This window comes from Aquarana catesbeiana, linkage group LG08 (assembly GCF_042186555.1).
Source record: "Aquarana catesbeiana isolate 2022-GZ linkage group LG08, ASM4218655v1, whole genome shotgun sequence".
Taxonomy (NCBI): domain Eukaryota; kingdom Metazoa; phylum Chordata; class Amphibia; order Anura; family Ranidae; genus Aquarana; species Aquarana catesbeiana.
This window is the reverse complement of record NC_133331.1, coordinates 98524282-98539869: the sequence shown is the minus strand read 5'-3', so window position 1 is coordinate 98539869 and position 15588 is coordinate 98524282. Positions and strand designations below refer to the sequence as shown.

The window sequence follows — 15588 nt, the reverse complement described above, 5'->3', positions numbered from 1 at the left end:
TGGTAACAAACATTGCTAATCAGCCAATCACATGGCAACAACTCAATGCATTTAGGAAACTAGATATGGTGATGACGACTTGCTGAAGTTCAGACCAAGCATCAGAATAGGGAAGAAAGTGGATTTAAGTGACGTGGCATGGTTGTTGGTGTCAGACGGGCTGGTCTGAGTATTTAAAAAACTGCTGCTATACTGGGATTTTCATGCACAACCATCTCTATGGTTTACAGAGAATGGTCTGAAATAAAGAAAATATCCAGTAAGCGGCAGTTGTGTGGAGGAAAATGCCTTGTTGATGTCAGGGGTCAGAGGAGAATGGGCAGACTGGTTTGAGATGATTAAAATGCAACAGTTACTCAAAAAAACACGTGCTACAACCAAGGTATGCAGAATACCATCTTTGAATATGCAACACATTGAACCTTGAAGCAGATGGGCTACAGCAGCAGAAGTCCACACCGGGTACCTGTCAGGAAGAACAGGAAACTGAGGCTACAGTGTAGGGTCAGAATTTGGCATAAACAACATGAAAGCATGGATCCATCCTGCCTTGTAGCAACAGTTCAGGCAGGTGGTGTAATAGTGTGTGTGTGTGTGGGGGGGTATTTTCTTGGCACACTCTGGGCCCCTTAGTACCAAATGAGCATCGTTTAACAACTTGCCACCCACCATATAGCAAAATGACAGCAGCAAAATGGTTTCAATACCCTGACCGGACGTCATATGACGTCGCCAGGACATCAAGCAGCTGCGAGCGATAAAAATTTAGTTTGGGTACAGTGATGTATGACCGCACAATTGTCATTCAAAGTGTGACAGCGCTGAAAGCTGAAAATTGGTCTGGGCAGGAAGGTGTCTAAGTGCCCTGTACTGAAGTGGTTAAATGCATCGGCCTATCTGACCATGTCCATCCCTTTATGACTACAGTGTACTCATCTTCTGATGGCTACTTCCAACAGGATAATGCACCATATCACAAAGTTCAAATCATCTCACCACTGGTTTCTTAAACATGACAATGAGTTCTCTGTACTCCAATGGCCTCCACAGTCACCAGATCTCAATCCAATAGAGCACCTTTGGGATGTGGTGGAACGGGAAATTCACATCACGGATGTGCAGCCAACAAATCTGCAGCAACTGTGTGATGCTATCATGTCAATATGGATGAAAATCTCTGAGGAATATTTCCAACACTTTGTTAAATCTATGCCACGAAGAATTAAGGCAGTTCTGAAGGCAAAAGTGGATCCAACCCGGTACTAGCAAGGTGTACCTAATAAAGTGTCCAGTGAGCGTATATACTAGTATGTCTTCACCCAGAATTTCAGAGTAGTTGGTACGTGTTCCCACAGAAGAAGAGAGTGAGGTTAAACAAAGAAGGAAATACACAGATTGGTTATCACATGGTCATGTGATGAGGGGTGTGAGAACAAATACATTACAAAGATTGGATGCATGGGTGTTTGTGGAAGACAGACATATTTGATGAGACCCACAGAGATACATTTGTGTAAGCAGAATTGCTAAAATACCTTTAGCGTGAGCAGGATAACTAAAGATTTTTGTTTCATTGGTTTATAGTAGTTGCATTAAATTCAATATCGAATAACTTGCTGCAATGGTTAACAGATTATTAGTTATTACTGGTCAATATTTCTCAATTAAAATAGTCTCCACCTGCACTGAGAGTTAAATAGACTTAACAGATCTTGATAAGCTTTAGAAAGTTGAAGAAACTAAACAGAAGCTTTGTTTCCTACCCACGATAGACGTCTGTATATGAAATACATTTGAGAAATAGGTTTCCTTTTGGTTTTTGAAATTGTCACTTGTAATGTATTGTAGAGGACGATGCTGTAATTATAATCTAGTGGGTTTTATTGAGCTCTACAAACGGTTGTCACTCACATTGGGTTTTTCCTGTTTACTCATAACACAACTGGCAGATGAAAACACAACACAAGTACCTATTTTAAGACGACCAAGACAACGCATGAACACTCTGTAAGTATAGTATGTCATATTTATTGTATTGAGTACACATTACCATGATTATTTTATTAATTATGTCTGAATGTTGGTTATAAGTGGGCTTTTTTTGTAAATATTGCAGAGGACCTAAGGTCAAAAACTCACTTAAAGTCTGCTGGTCCCTTCGATTTTAGCTGTGCAAAACTAAGGGGTTTTCTTCATCTGTCAGACTGGCGGACTTTAGGTTCTGAATGATTGAGGTAAGAGTGCTTTTTTATTGTTGGAACTTTGATAACTGGCATTTTATCTAAAACTTTGTGTTTTCCTCATTTGTATGTTTTTTTTTTTTTTTTTTTTTTTTTAGAATTTCATTTTCAACCTTTGTTTATTGAAAACTGCAAAACATAGCAGTTGATTCTTAGGCTGGCCATACATGGTCAAATTTTGAAATCATTTTCTTTTGAAAATCAGAAATTTTGTGCGTTTTGTGATCCAATGGTGCCACCATTGATTTTGAAATTCCACCAACCAAGCCTTGAATTTCACCTCCTATTGCTACAGAAAATAATTTTTGTGGCTGGGAATCTTCTTTTCTTTCCGGGAATTTTCTTTTCTTGCATATGCGCATTTCTTTTTTGATTACATTTCTCGCACAATTCTCCCATCATTGATTAGAAAATCGTTAGTTTTTTAAAAAATTTCCAACATGCCTGATCATTTAAATTCAATGGCCGTACGAAAATCGGCTGTTGCTGCAACCCACTAATGCTGTGAAATTCAAATGAAAATTCTTACATAAGATTTTTAAAAGAAAATTATTCAAAGTTTGACCCATGTATGGCCTGCCCTTGGCCCCTTTCACACACGCCTTCTGTTTGTTTCATCCATTCAGTCATGGTTTTTCAAAGAACAAAACGGATCAGTTGACATCAATTTTTCATCAGTTAATTCGTTTTTTTTCCATGTGTTTTTTTTTTTTTTTTACTATTTTATTGCCAATAGTCCCCTATATGATAGCAGATACGTGACAGGTCCTCTTTGGGGGGGAGGGGGGGGGGCAGTGTATGCAAGGAAAGGGGCAGGACAAGAAAAGTGTATATACAGTGAGGGGGCATTCTGTACAGACAGGCTCCCTCCTCACTTGCCAGTGCTGATTGTAATTGTCGGCTCTTTTTCTTCTATATTTAATAGCGCCGGGAAGGAGCTGTCATTTGGTCCCGCCAATAAATTAAACAAAGGTGCGGGGTCACCCAGTGACATCACCCGGTGACCCCTCCCCTTTGTTTAATTTATTGGTAGGACCGAATGACAGCTCCTTCCCGGCGCTATTAAATATAGAAAAAAAAGAGCCTACAATTAAGCTGACAATGACAGTCAGCATAGGCAAGTGAGGGAGCCTGTCTGTACAGAATGCCCCTCACTGTGTATACTGCTCTTCACCTCTCCTCCCTTTCTCTGCCAATCCCCCCCGCACCTCACAGTGACTGGTTGCCATTGCAAAAATGGATGAAAAACTGACCATTTGTCAGTTTACATCCATTTTTCGTCCAATCTGTTTTTTTGACAGATGAAAAATAGGGTTTTCATCTGTTCAAAAAAAGGGATGTTGACGTAAGTGGATGAAAATGGATGAAAATAGATGATCATCTGTTGTCATCCATTTTTACATAGACATGCATTGATATCCGTCAACGGATAGATGAAAAACGGACGAATGGTCTGTATGTGTGAAAGAGTATGTATAAATGCCATTGCAACAGTTGCATGAAATAAACAAAGTGTTGGTACAATTGTCCCTAATCACTACAGCTTATAAACTTATGTCAGCACTTTAAGTGTGTTTGGAGAAGCAAGTTATTGCGATGTGCCTGCAATGAACACAGACATATGCACTCAGACTACAGTGTGCATCAGTGGCGTAGCGTGGGGGGTGCAGGGGGTGCCGTGGCCCCGGGCGCGACATTTAGCGGGGCGCCAGTATGTGTCACTGGCTGCCTCCTCCTAATTTACAATTCCTGTGTCCCCCGCGCTCCGACCGCCATGTTAAGTGTCCGGCGCCCTGTGATTGGGCGTATGGGGGTCATGTGAGGCGTAGGGCTGGCCTGTCCTCGATCGCTCCTGAAGTCCCGCCTCCACACATGACCCCCCATACGCCCAATCACAGGGCGCTGGACACTAAACATGGCAGCAGGCAGAGCGCAGGGGAGAGAAGAAACAATGTGAGCCACCGCTGTCTTCTCCTCCTCATCCGGATCGATGCAGGCCAGGATAAGAAGGTGAGTGAGAGTCATGTTACTGGCCGGGGGGGGCGAGAGAGAGAGACTGTAGGCAGGACAGTATAGTGTAGTATAGTGGTCAGTGTAGTATAGTGGACAGTATAGTGTAGTATAGTGGACAGTGTAGTGTAGTATAGTGGTCAGTGTAGTATAGTATAGTGGTTAGTATAGTGGTCATTATAGTGTAGTTTAGTATGGAGGTCAGTGTAGTTGTCAGTATGGGGAGCAGTGTAGTGTAGTATAATGGACAGTGTAGTATGGTGGTCAGTATAGTGCCGTGTAGTATAGTGGTCAGTGTACTATAGTGGACAATGTAGTGTAGTATAGTGGACAGTGTAATGTAGTATAGTGGACAGTGTAGTATGGTGGTCAGTATAATGTAGTATGATGGACAGTGTAGTATAGTGGTCAGTGTAGTGTAGTATAGTGGACAGTGTAGTATAGTATAGTGAACAGTGTAGTATAGTGGACAGTGTAGTATAGTGGACAGTGTAGTATAGTGGTCAGTGTAGTGTAGTATAGTGGACAGTATAGTATAGTGGTCAGTATAGTGGACAGTGTAGTATAGTGGTCAGTATAGTGTAGTATAATGGACAGTGTAGTATGGTGGTCAGTATAGTGTAGTATAGTGGTCAGTGTAGTGTAGTATAGTGGTCAGTGTAGTATAGTGGACAGTGTAATGTAGTATAGTGGACAGTGTAGTATAGTGGACAGTGTAATGTAGTATAGTGGACAGTGTAGTATGGTGGTCAGTATAATGTAGTATGGTGGACAGTGTAGTATGGTGGACAGTGTAGTATAGTGGTCAGTATAGTGGACAGTGTAGTATAGAGGTCAGTGTAGTGTAGTATAGTGGACAGTGTAGTATAGTGGTCAGTGTAGTGTAGTGGACAGTATAGTGGTCAGTATAGTGGACAGTATAGTATAGTGGACAGTGTAGTATAGTGGTCAGTGTAGTGTAGTATAGTGGACAGTGTAGTATGGTGGTCAGTATAGTGTAGTATAGTGGTCAGTGTAGTGTAGTATAGTGGACAGTGTAGTGTAGTATAGTGGACAGTGTAGTATAGTGGTCAGTGTAGTATAGTGGACAGTGTAGTGTAGTATAGTGGACAGTGCAGTATGGTGGTCAGTATAGTGTAGTGTAGTGGTCAGTGTAGTATAGTGGACAGTGTAGTGTAGTATAGTGGACAGTGTAGTATGGTGGTCAGTATAGTGTAGTATAGTGGTCAGTGTAGTATAGTGGACAGTGTAGTATGGTGGTCAGTATAGTGTAGTATAGTGGTCAGTGTAGTATAGTGGACAGTGTAGTGTAGTATAGTGGTCAGTGTAGTATAGTGGACAGTGTAGTGTAGTATAGTGGACAGTGTAGTATGGTGGTCAGTATAGTGTAGTATAGTGGACAGTGTAGTGTAGTATAGTGGACAGTGTAGTGTAGTGGTCAGTGTAGTATAGTGGACAGTGTAGTGTAGTATAGTGGACAGTGTAGTGTAGTATAGTGGACAGTGTAGTATGGTGGTCAGTGTAGTATAGTGGACAGTATAGTATGGTGGTCAGTATAGTGTAGTATAGTGGTCAGTGTAGTGCAGTATAGTGGACAGTGTAGTATAGTGGTCAGTATAATGGTCAGTGTAGTATAGTGGACAGTGTAGTGTAGTGGACAGTATAGTGGTCAGTGTAGTATAGTGAACAGTATAGTATAGTGGTCAGTGTAGTATAGTGAACAGTATAGTATAGTGGTCAGTGTAGTATAGTGGACAGTGTAGTGGACAGTATAGTGGTCAGTATAGTGGTCAGTATAGTGGTCAGTGTAGTATAGTGAACAGTATAGTATAGTGGTCAGTGTAGTATAGTGGACAGTGTAGTGGACAGTATAGTGGACAGTATAGTGGTCAGTATAGTGGTCAGTGTAGTATAGTGGACAGTATAGTATAGTGGTCAGTGTAGTGGACAATGTAGTGTAGTGGACAGTGTAGTTCTCAGTGTAGTGTGTAGTGGTCAGTATAGGAATCAGGTAGGTCAGTACTATTGTATTTGAAGGGACTCAGGGATAGCTAAAAGTCTGCAGGTTAGGGGGCGCAAATTACTTGCCTTGCCCCGGGTGCTGACAACCCACGCTATGCCACTGGTGTGCATATGTAGAATTTACTAACAAATGTGGTTTGTTATGGCATGTATGTGCCAACATAAAGACATACACTGGATAAGTGGTAACATTTCTAAAAGAAAAATCAAATTTCTTTAAAACTTTAAATCTGACTGCTGTTAGGAATTTTACATGCACACTGTGTAGAGTGCAAGAGGTGAGCAAATCACAAGATTATATGTGTGGTACCAGTGCAGTGCTGTAAGTGAGACCAACTCAAGTAAGTCTTTTAAATCCCACTACTCATAGTGTAATTAGGGGAACAAATAAACTAGAAAACAGCAGGGGCCCGGCCATTAGGGGCCTGGGCACCACCCCCTCTCTCCACGCCACCCCCTATATGACTAATGGATAGATTCATGCATAGCATGAATCTATCCCAGGGCTGGTGCAAGGATTTTTGATACCCTAGGCGAAAACTTAATTTTGCTCCCCCCCTGGCTCCACCACTGACTCTACCCCCTTGGCCCTGCCCATGTATACCCCACCATTTTAATGAAGGGCCCATCAAATGCAGCCTCACCAGCGCCCATCAAATGCAGCCTCACCAGCGCACATCAATGAAGGTTTGCTTGCTTCCATTCCTCCGCTGCGCCTATAAAACTACCTGCGAATGGATCGGCGGCTGCCTGCTGATGCTGAGACTTAGTTGCTTGCTGCAGAGAGAAGAGAGTAGGAACACCAGTGGCCGGGCGCCCTAGGCGGCTGCCTAGCTTGCCTAGTGGTAGCACTGGCCCTGATCTATGCATTGCCGCCGCTGCCACCCCCTTTTTAGGCATCCGGCCCCTTTCAGGACGCCGGACGCCTGAATTGCAGCGGCGAGGGTGTTTTTTTGAAGCACCTGATTAGAGCCATTGGCTCTAATAGGCTTCAAAATATGTGGGCTTGTGGCGCAGAGCATTGCGCCATGAGCCCATCCAGGTGTTAGAACACCGAATAAATATTTGCTGTTGTAACACTGATCCTCAATCCAGCAGAAGAGGTCGTGAGATCTGTTTTCTGATTAGCCAAAAAGAGAAGACTCCCAATTGGCCACCGAGAAGGAGGGAGGAAACAGAAGACAAAACCGTCACCCGTGGAGAGCAAGAGAACGGGAGAGCCGCCACCGCTGAGAGCCTGGGAGCAGCGCCGCATAGATGGGGTAAGTGCACCAGTCCCGCTGACGGATGGATGGACCAATGGACAGACCAAAAGGGGGGGGTGGTACTGTTTGCCGCCCCCCCCAAAGAAAATTACCACCGGCCGCCACTGCGGATAAGTATTAATTATTATCTACTTTACCGGGCACTGCGGAAAGGCATGCTCCGAGGATGAATGGTTTTGAAGGTGTTTTGGCCATGTGGGGTCGTGGAGGGTACTTTGGGAACATATTCTGCTTGGTTTGTGCCAAACTGTTGTCAAGGCATAAAACTGATTTGCTTATTCTTCTGAACAAAGCATTATTTTAACCTCCCTGGCGGTTTTCTCCAGTGTGGCTTGGGGTTAAATTTCAGCACCATTAGCGGTAACCCCGAGCCACACTCGGGATTGCATTGCAGGATCCTGGTGCGGTATACTTACCTTGTCCCCAGGATCCTGCGATGTCCCCCCGCTGTGTCCGTGGGCTCTGTCCTCCGCCTGAAGCCTCTCTGTGCCGGGCTCCGTTCCCTGCGAGCGCCGCGGCGCATGAGGACGGAGCCCGGCGGCAAATTCAAAAAAGTGAAAAATCATAATACATACAGTACACTGTAATCTTACAGATTACATTATTGTATGAAATTATTTCACATTCCTTTTGTCCCCAGTGCTTTGTCCAATGCCCTGCATGCAGTTTTATATTATATATACTGTTCTTTCTGCCTGGAAACTTGAGATTGTCCATAGCAACCAAAAAGTGTCCCTTTATGTCAAAAGTGGTTTTAGACCAGCTATAAAACAGCGATAGTAAATTAGAACACTTGCAGAATTGAGCAATAGTGAATCGTGGGGAAATTAATTTTATTATTATTATATTATTATTTTTTATAATTATTTATCTTTATTTATTACATTATAATTTATGATTTTGTGTCAAACTTCATCATACCCGGGATATCTACTAGACTCTTGTTTGGACAGATTTAAGTGTGTTATTGCTAAGAATTACAGGCCTACAATATAAAACGCCAAATTTCTATGCAAAATAATTGTACCGCTTTGAGATGCAAAAATCTGACATAATCATACCGCCAGGGAGGCTACTCAATAAAAGGTAAGTCTGTACACCTGATATCTTCATACTGTGTGCTTTAGTTTACATTTAAAGAACTTACTAATATTAGCATTCTGCTTAATGATGATTATCTGTTTTAGCACTATGGGGACGTATGCTGAATATTCACTTTTAAGCCTTCCCGTGGGCTCAAGTCACATGCCATTGGATCTGCCTAGTGAAAGAAGACCAGTAGGTAAATACTGCTTTAAACCCAGTCTTTGCAATACTTTTGCCTCTGATGAAACAAATGTCTGACTGTATGTACCTCTCCAACAAAACAAATACTGCAGTGCCAAAAACAATAAATAATAAAGCTAACCCTTAAAGTAGAACTATAGGCAAATTTTTTTTTTCATTTTGGATGGAGCAAGGACGGGGTTTTTTTTTTGTTGTTTTTTTACCATCTGTGTCCCATTACTGAGATTTCCCTTCACTTCCTGTCCCATCTCTTGGGGACCCCCAGGTCACCAGAACTAGTGTTCCCATTGGAAGATTTCCACTCTTTCCATTATTGCTTTTCTAGGGGCAACCCAAAATTTGAGATTTTTTTTTAACTTTCACTTTCAATGTTAATGGTAAACAGGACAAATAGAGGGGGATCTCCCTAAATGGGGGCACAGACAGCAATAAAAACATTACAGGTGTTCTAATCCTTATCCACTCAATCCAGAACCCCCCAAAAAGTTTTGCATTTAGTTATACTTTAAGCCTCCTTCACATGGGCAATTATCTGTATACAGTGGATTCCAGCCTCAACTGTCCCTAACTGTGGGTAACCACTGGGGGTGTAGTTACATGATTTGAACAGTGATTGCTCTTCTCAAATACACATATGACTGCAGCCACAAGAATCTGCTATATGGAAATAATTTCCAATGTGAAGGAAGCATAAATTACTTATATTTCAACAAAATTGTTATGCACAATTAAACACATTAATGTGATAAACAAATTCTGTGATACATATTAACAAACGCACCAAACATTACGTAGGTAAAAGCCCAAACAGTTTTCCATGATCATCCACTTCCTTCAATTCAAGTGTATTCCCAAACACCAAATGTCTCTTTCTAGAGAGTTAGTCAGCTCACAACCTTTTCTCTAAGCTATTCCTTCTCAAAATGGCGTTGAAGTCAAAAGGATTACAACTTTTTTTTTTTTAAATTACTGGCTATGGATATGGTTCAAAGATGAGCAAAACAGAATACTTTCTCATTATTCAATAGGCTTGCTTAACCACTTCAACCCCAGAAGGATTTACCCCCTAATGACCAGGCCATTTTTTGAGATACGGCACTGCGTCAATTTAACTGACAACTGCACGGTCTTGCAACGTTGTACACACACAAAATTGATTTCCTTTATTTCCCACAAATAGAGCTTTCTTTTGGTGGTATTTGATCACCTCTGCGGTTTTTATTTTTTGCTCTAAAAACAAAAAAAGACTGACAATTTTGAAGAAAACAACAATATTGTTTACTTTCTGCTATAATACATATCCCAAAAAAATATATTAAAAAAATGTATTCATCAATTTAGGTCATTATGTATTCTGCTACATATTTATGGTAAAAAAAATTGCAATATTGATTGGTTTGCACAAAAGTTATCGCCTCTACAAACTATGGGAAAGATTTATGGACTTTTCTCAAATCTGACCCTAAGTGGCACTTTTTGGGGACCAGTGACATGATTACATTGATCAGTGCTAAAAAAAAAATGCTTTGATCAATGTATAAATGACACTGGCAGGGAAGGGGTTAACACTAGGGGGTGATCAAGGGTTTAACTGTGTTCGCTCAGTGTGTTCTAACTGTGTGGGGGCTGGGCTCACTGGAATACCACAGTGATCACTGTTCCTGATCACTGGGAACAGCAGATCTCCATGATGTCTCCTGTCAGAACGGGGATCCACCTCATTTACATCCCCATTCTGCCTCTCTGTACCGCGAATGCGAGTCGCCGGTGGACATCGAGCCCGCGGGATCTGCGGGTGTGCTCGCGCAGTGTGCAGCGTGCCCACAGTGTCACATGCATGGACCTGTAGGGGTACAGCGATTTGCGCATTGAGCCATCCTGCCACCATATATATACAGCGGCTGGTCAGCAAGTGGTTAAAGTGGATGTAAACCCTCAAAAATACCCAGTGAAGTGAACAGCCTCGGATGAAACACAGGTATGAAACAAATCCTCCTACATAAGTTTTACATGTACAGTATCTCAGAAAAGTGAGTACACCCCTCACATTTTTGTAAATGTTTTATTATACCTTTTAATGTGACAACATTGAAGAAATTACACTTTTCTACAATGTAAAGTAGTGAGTGTACAGCATAAATAACAGTATAAATTTGCTGTCCCCTCAAAATAACTCAACTCACAGCCATTAATGTCTAAACCGCTGGCAACAAAAGTGAGTACACTCCTAAGTGAAAATGTCCAAATTGGGCACATTTAGCCATTTTACCTCCCCGTTGTCATGTGACTTGTTAGTGTTACAAGGTCTCAGGTGTGAATGGGGAGAAGGTGTGTTAAATTTGGTGTTATCACTCTCACTCTCTCATACTGGTCACTGGAAGTTCAAGAAGACCCTGAAAATGAGCTGCAGCACGGTGGCCAAGACCATACAGCGGTTTAACAGGACAGGTTCCACTCAGAACAGGCCTCACCATGGTCGACCAAATAGTTGAGTGCAGGTGCGCAGCGTCATATCCAGGGGTTGTCTTTGGGAAATAGACATATGAGTGCTGCCAGCATTGCTGCAGAGGTTGAAGGGGGGGGGGGGTCAGCCTGTCAGTGCTCAGACAATAAGCTGCACACTGCATCAAATTGGTCTGCATGGCTGTCTTCCCAGAAGGAAGCCTCTCCTAAAGATGATGCACAAAAAAGCCCGCTAACAGTTTGCTGAAGACAAGCAGACTAAGGACATGGATTACTGGAACCATGTCCTGTGGCCTGGGTCTAATGAGACCAAGATTATTTGGCTCAGATGGTGTCAGGCGTGAGTGGCGGCAACCAGGTGAGGAGTACAAAGACAAGTGTGTCTCTCCTACAGTCAAGCATGGTGGTGGGAGTGTCATGGTCTGGGGCTGCATGAGTGCTTCCGGCACTGGGAAGGTACAGTTTATTGAGGGAACCATGAATGCCAACGTGTACTGTGACATACTGAAGCAGAGAATGATCCCCTCTCTCCGAAGACTGGGCTGCACGGCAGTATAATGACCCCAAACACACCTCCAAGACGACCGCTACCGTGCTAATGAAGCCGAGGGTAAAGGTGATGGACTGGTGGAAGAGGACTCCAGTGGCAACCTGTGAAGCTCTGGTGAACTCCATGCCCAAGAGGGTTAAGGCAGTACTGGAAAATAATGGTGGCCACACAAAATATTGACACTTTGGGCCCAATTTGGATATTTTCACTTAGGGGTGTACTCACTTTTGTTGCCAGCGGTTTAGACATTAATGGCTGTGTGTTGAGTTATTTTGAGGGGACTGAAAATTTACACTGTTATACAAGCTGCACACTCACTACTTTACATTGTAGCAAAGTGTAATTTCTTCAGTGTTGCCACATGAAAAGATATAATAAAATATTTACAAAAATGTAAGGGGTTTACTCACTTTTGTGAGATACTGTATATCTGCTGTCTTCATCTTTATATACTCGTTAGAAAGTGCACATTGTGTTAGGAGATTTTCTTTTCCTGGTTAGCACTGCAGTGAAGCCTGGGCATACAGCCAAGACAGCTAATTGTAGGAAAGGGGCACACCCCCTCTCCTCATAGGTAGAGACTTTCAGCTCTGTTTGTTGAATTGTTTAGCTCAGTGCTAATCTATTTATAGCAACCTCCTCAACACAAATCTTCAGCTGCTTTTATCATTTGTGTCAGAGAACTTGTCAGGAGTTATCAGGCTGATAACAGAAGAATGGAGCAGGAGACAGCTACGGGACATAGGGCTTTGAAGAGAAATAAAAAAAACACTGCAGATATATGTGCCCAGCTCAAATTTCATGAATTGGGTTTACATCCACTTTAAGTGATAAAACATACAGAAAACATTCAACGGCGGCTGGTTGGCACTTTCCTTTTTAATTTGCAGCTCTGTAATTCTCTGTAAAATTCAATGCAATATGGCTACATGGAGGTGTTCTGTCCACAGAATGTGGACAGAACATCCCCCAGAAATGTAATTTCCTGCTTCTGTGATTTGTTAACTGATTTTCCCAGAAGTCTCCACTAAGATACAAATCATATTTTGAGCATCCCCTGTAACAAAAATGTCATTTTTGGTGAGATATGCTCAAAGGGCAATCACATTGAGACACCTTTCACTCTGAGGCACTTTGCAGGCGCTATAATGCTAAAAATAGCGCCTGCAAAGCGCCCTGAAAGAGTCGCTGCTGTCTCTCCAATGTGAAAGCCCCGAGGGCTTTCACACTGGGGTGGTGCGCTGGCAGGATGCTAAAAAAAGTCCTGCTAGCAGCATCTTTGGAGCGGTGAAGGAGCGGTGAAGGTACAGACAAACAAACAGCTATTCCTTCAGAATAACAAAAGGTAGGAATCTGTAACAACATTTGTTAAAATCCCCACAATGTACATAGATCACCCAGAGGGTTTATTTTTTTCTTAACAAAAGTAGAGTTTCTAATAACAAATTATTATTAACACCTTAATGATAAAGTCCAAATTAAATTAAACCCAACTATATAACTTTGGCATGTAGCTACTCAGTGTACCTAGGTAAATTATTTTTTTCAGGATAAATTTAACCTTCATTCGATGATAAATGGTTTTGGATATCTCCTGATTTGTTTGTTTTTTTAATATCAAAATAAAACTTGCCAAAAATAGTGCAAAAATATCATTTTTTTTAATTTTAGCTCCCACCACCCAGGACCAACCCTAAATATTTTCTCCTTATCATGCTGTTTATGGCAATACCACATAAGTGTGCATTATTCGTTGTTTGTACAGTACATATTGTAGGGCTCATAAACAAAACTGTACCTTTTGCTTTTTTTATCCTACCTATATCAGTGAAAGTTTCCATGCTGCAGGTAAGCCATTGACCGTGCGCCTAGTATAAACACAGGTATGGATACATACAGGGTCATGAAAGAAAGCCCACCATGATGTCACGTATTTGTGGTACTCTAGCAAAAACAGTTAAAAGTCTGCAATAGAGGGGAAATGTGTAAGATACTAAAGTTGTAAAGTTGTATTTTCCGTTGTGTTGCATTACTGGACATATGTTTATACGCAGTATTTTGCATGTTAACGTGCTTTTGTTGAGGCAGCCCATTTATTATGGGCTACCGACAAACCACAAATTAATTAAAAATAAAGGAAAGAGAAAGGTGCCTCTAAGTGTAGTAGTTAAAAGATTTATTACAGGCACAATGGGATTAAAAACACTTACAAGATATTAAGAGGTCATAGGCATATAATGATTTGTCCTCATGTAATCCTCGTCTGTTGGGGGAGAGAGAGCATACCACAATGTACAACATGCTGCACTCTACTGTACAGTACATTAGAGTGTCATTCACAATGAGTGGAACTGCAATGCACCATACCACACATAGAGCAAAAGAATTGCTGTGCTTTGTGGGAATATGTGGTAATGCCACATTTTCCTGCATGTTACCTCACTGCACAAGTGAGAATGGGCCCTAACAAAAAATTCAATGTGTAAAGCTGTCTTAAGTCTATCTAAGCACTTTTTAATTGTAATATATTTTTATGTTGAATGTAGATTATAATTATAATTCTGGATGTAACTGTATTGGTTCAGTCCTCCAAAACTGATCATTTTGGTGAATACTGGAGATTTACGGCACGTGTTTGCGAGGGCACAGCAGGCAATTCAAATGAATGGGCTGCCATGCCTATGTTTCCACAAAAAATAAAAGGTACAAGCACCTTTTCAAAAATGCATCCGCAGGGAAATTTGCACTGTTTTTTTCACCATGCAATTTTACTGCGGTTTTCTCACCTGCAAACTCGCTGTGGGCTGAGATGCGTAGGGGTGCCATTCAGAATGAATGACAGCCCCTTTCGTCTCCTAATGCCGCGTACACACGACCGGACTTTCCGGCAGACTAGGTCCAACGGAATCAGTCCGTCGGACATTCCGATCGTGTGTGGGCTAATCCTATTGTTTTTCATTTAAAATATCCGACGGACCTAGAAATGAAACATGTTTAAAATCTGTCCGACGGACTCAGTTCCTATTGGGAAAACTGTTCGTCTGTATGCTGGTCCGATGGACCAAATACGACACAAGGGCAGCTATTGGCTACTGGCCATTGATTTTCCTTTTTTAGTCCCGTCTTACGTCATCACATTCAAAACGAATGGACTTAGTCCGTTGGTGTGCGAGCAAGTCCGTTTGTTTGGAAGTCCGTTGGAACTCCGCCAAAAGTCCGTCGGGAAGACCGTCGGACCTAGTCTGCCGGAAAGTCCGGTCGTGTGTACGCGGTCAGGAGCATACAATTTGGCAGCGGGTGGTTGTGGGTGCAGGAACAGATGTGATTCCCACATCTGCAGCCACACACAGAGGTGTGAACCAATATTCAAAAAAGATAGGGACAAAGGTCCCAAAAGGTATTCTTCAGAAAGGTACAGAAAGTGTAAATGACTAATTTAACTTTATTTAAATCTATGCGATTTTGAAATCCATATGCATTGCTGCTTTACAAGTTTGAGTGGAAGTTATATGCTGAGCGGAACACACAAACTCTCTATACATAATCACCGCTGGCTAATCTCATCTATATCACAGTGACTTTTGTCTCTATTGAGTTACCAGGCCAATCTGCGGTGAATATACAACAATCAGATTGAACCGTGTGTGTGAGATGGGTGACTGATGTGTATGGCTGGATTTGTTATGGACACCAGTGTTCCATTAAGACCTTCTTGTCTTAATTTTAATTAAATGTGTTTGGAGGAGGGATT

The 15588-nt window shown here is 41.9% G+C and overlaps 1 protein-coding gene across 3 annotated transcripts in view; it reads left to right on the top strand.

The window, feature by feature from the left end:
- Positions 1–1428: 1428 nt before the first annotated feature.
- The window catches only part of LOC141105952 (natural killer cells antigen CD94-like), a 95276-nt gene continuing 81116 nt past the window's right edge, over positions 1429–15588 (top strand). For 2 of the 3 annotated variants that reach the window (XM_073596190.1, XM_073596188.1), the window contains exons 1-4: positions 1429–1513; positions 1950–2007; positions 2117–2234; positions 8725–8819. In XM_073596190.1, the coding sequence (XP_073452291.1) occupies positions 8729–8819 (91 nt within the window). In that variant the 5' untranslated portion in view covers positions 1429–1513; positions 1950–2007; positions 2117–2234; positions 8725–8728. Of the gene's footprint in view, positions 1514–1728; positions 2008–2116; positions 2235–8724; positions 8820–15588 lie in introns of those variants that run through there. The other variant, XM_073596189.1, reaches the window with a different exon arrangement.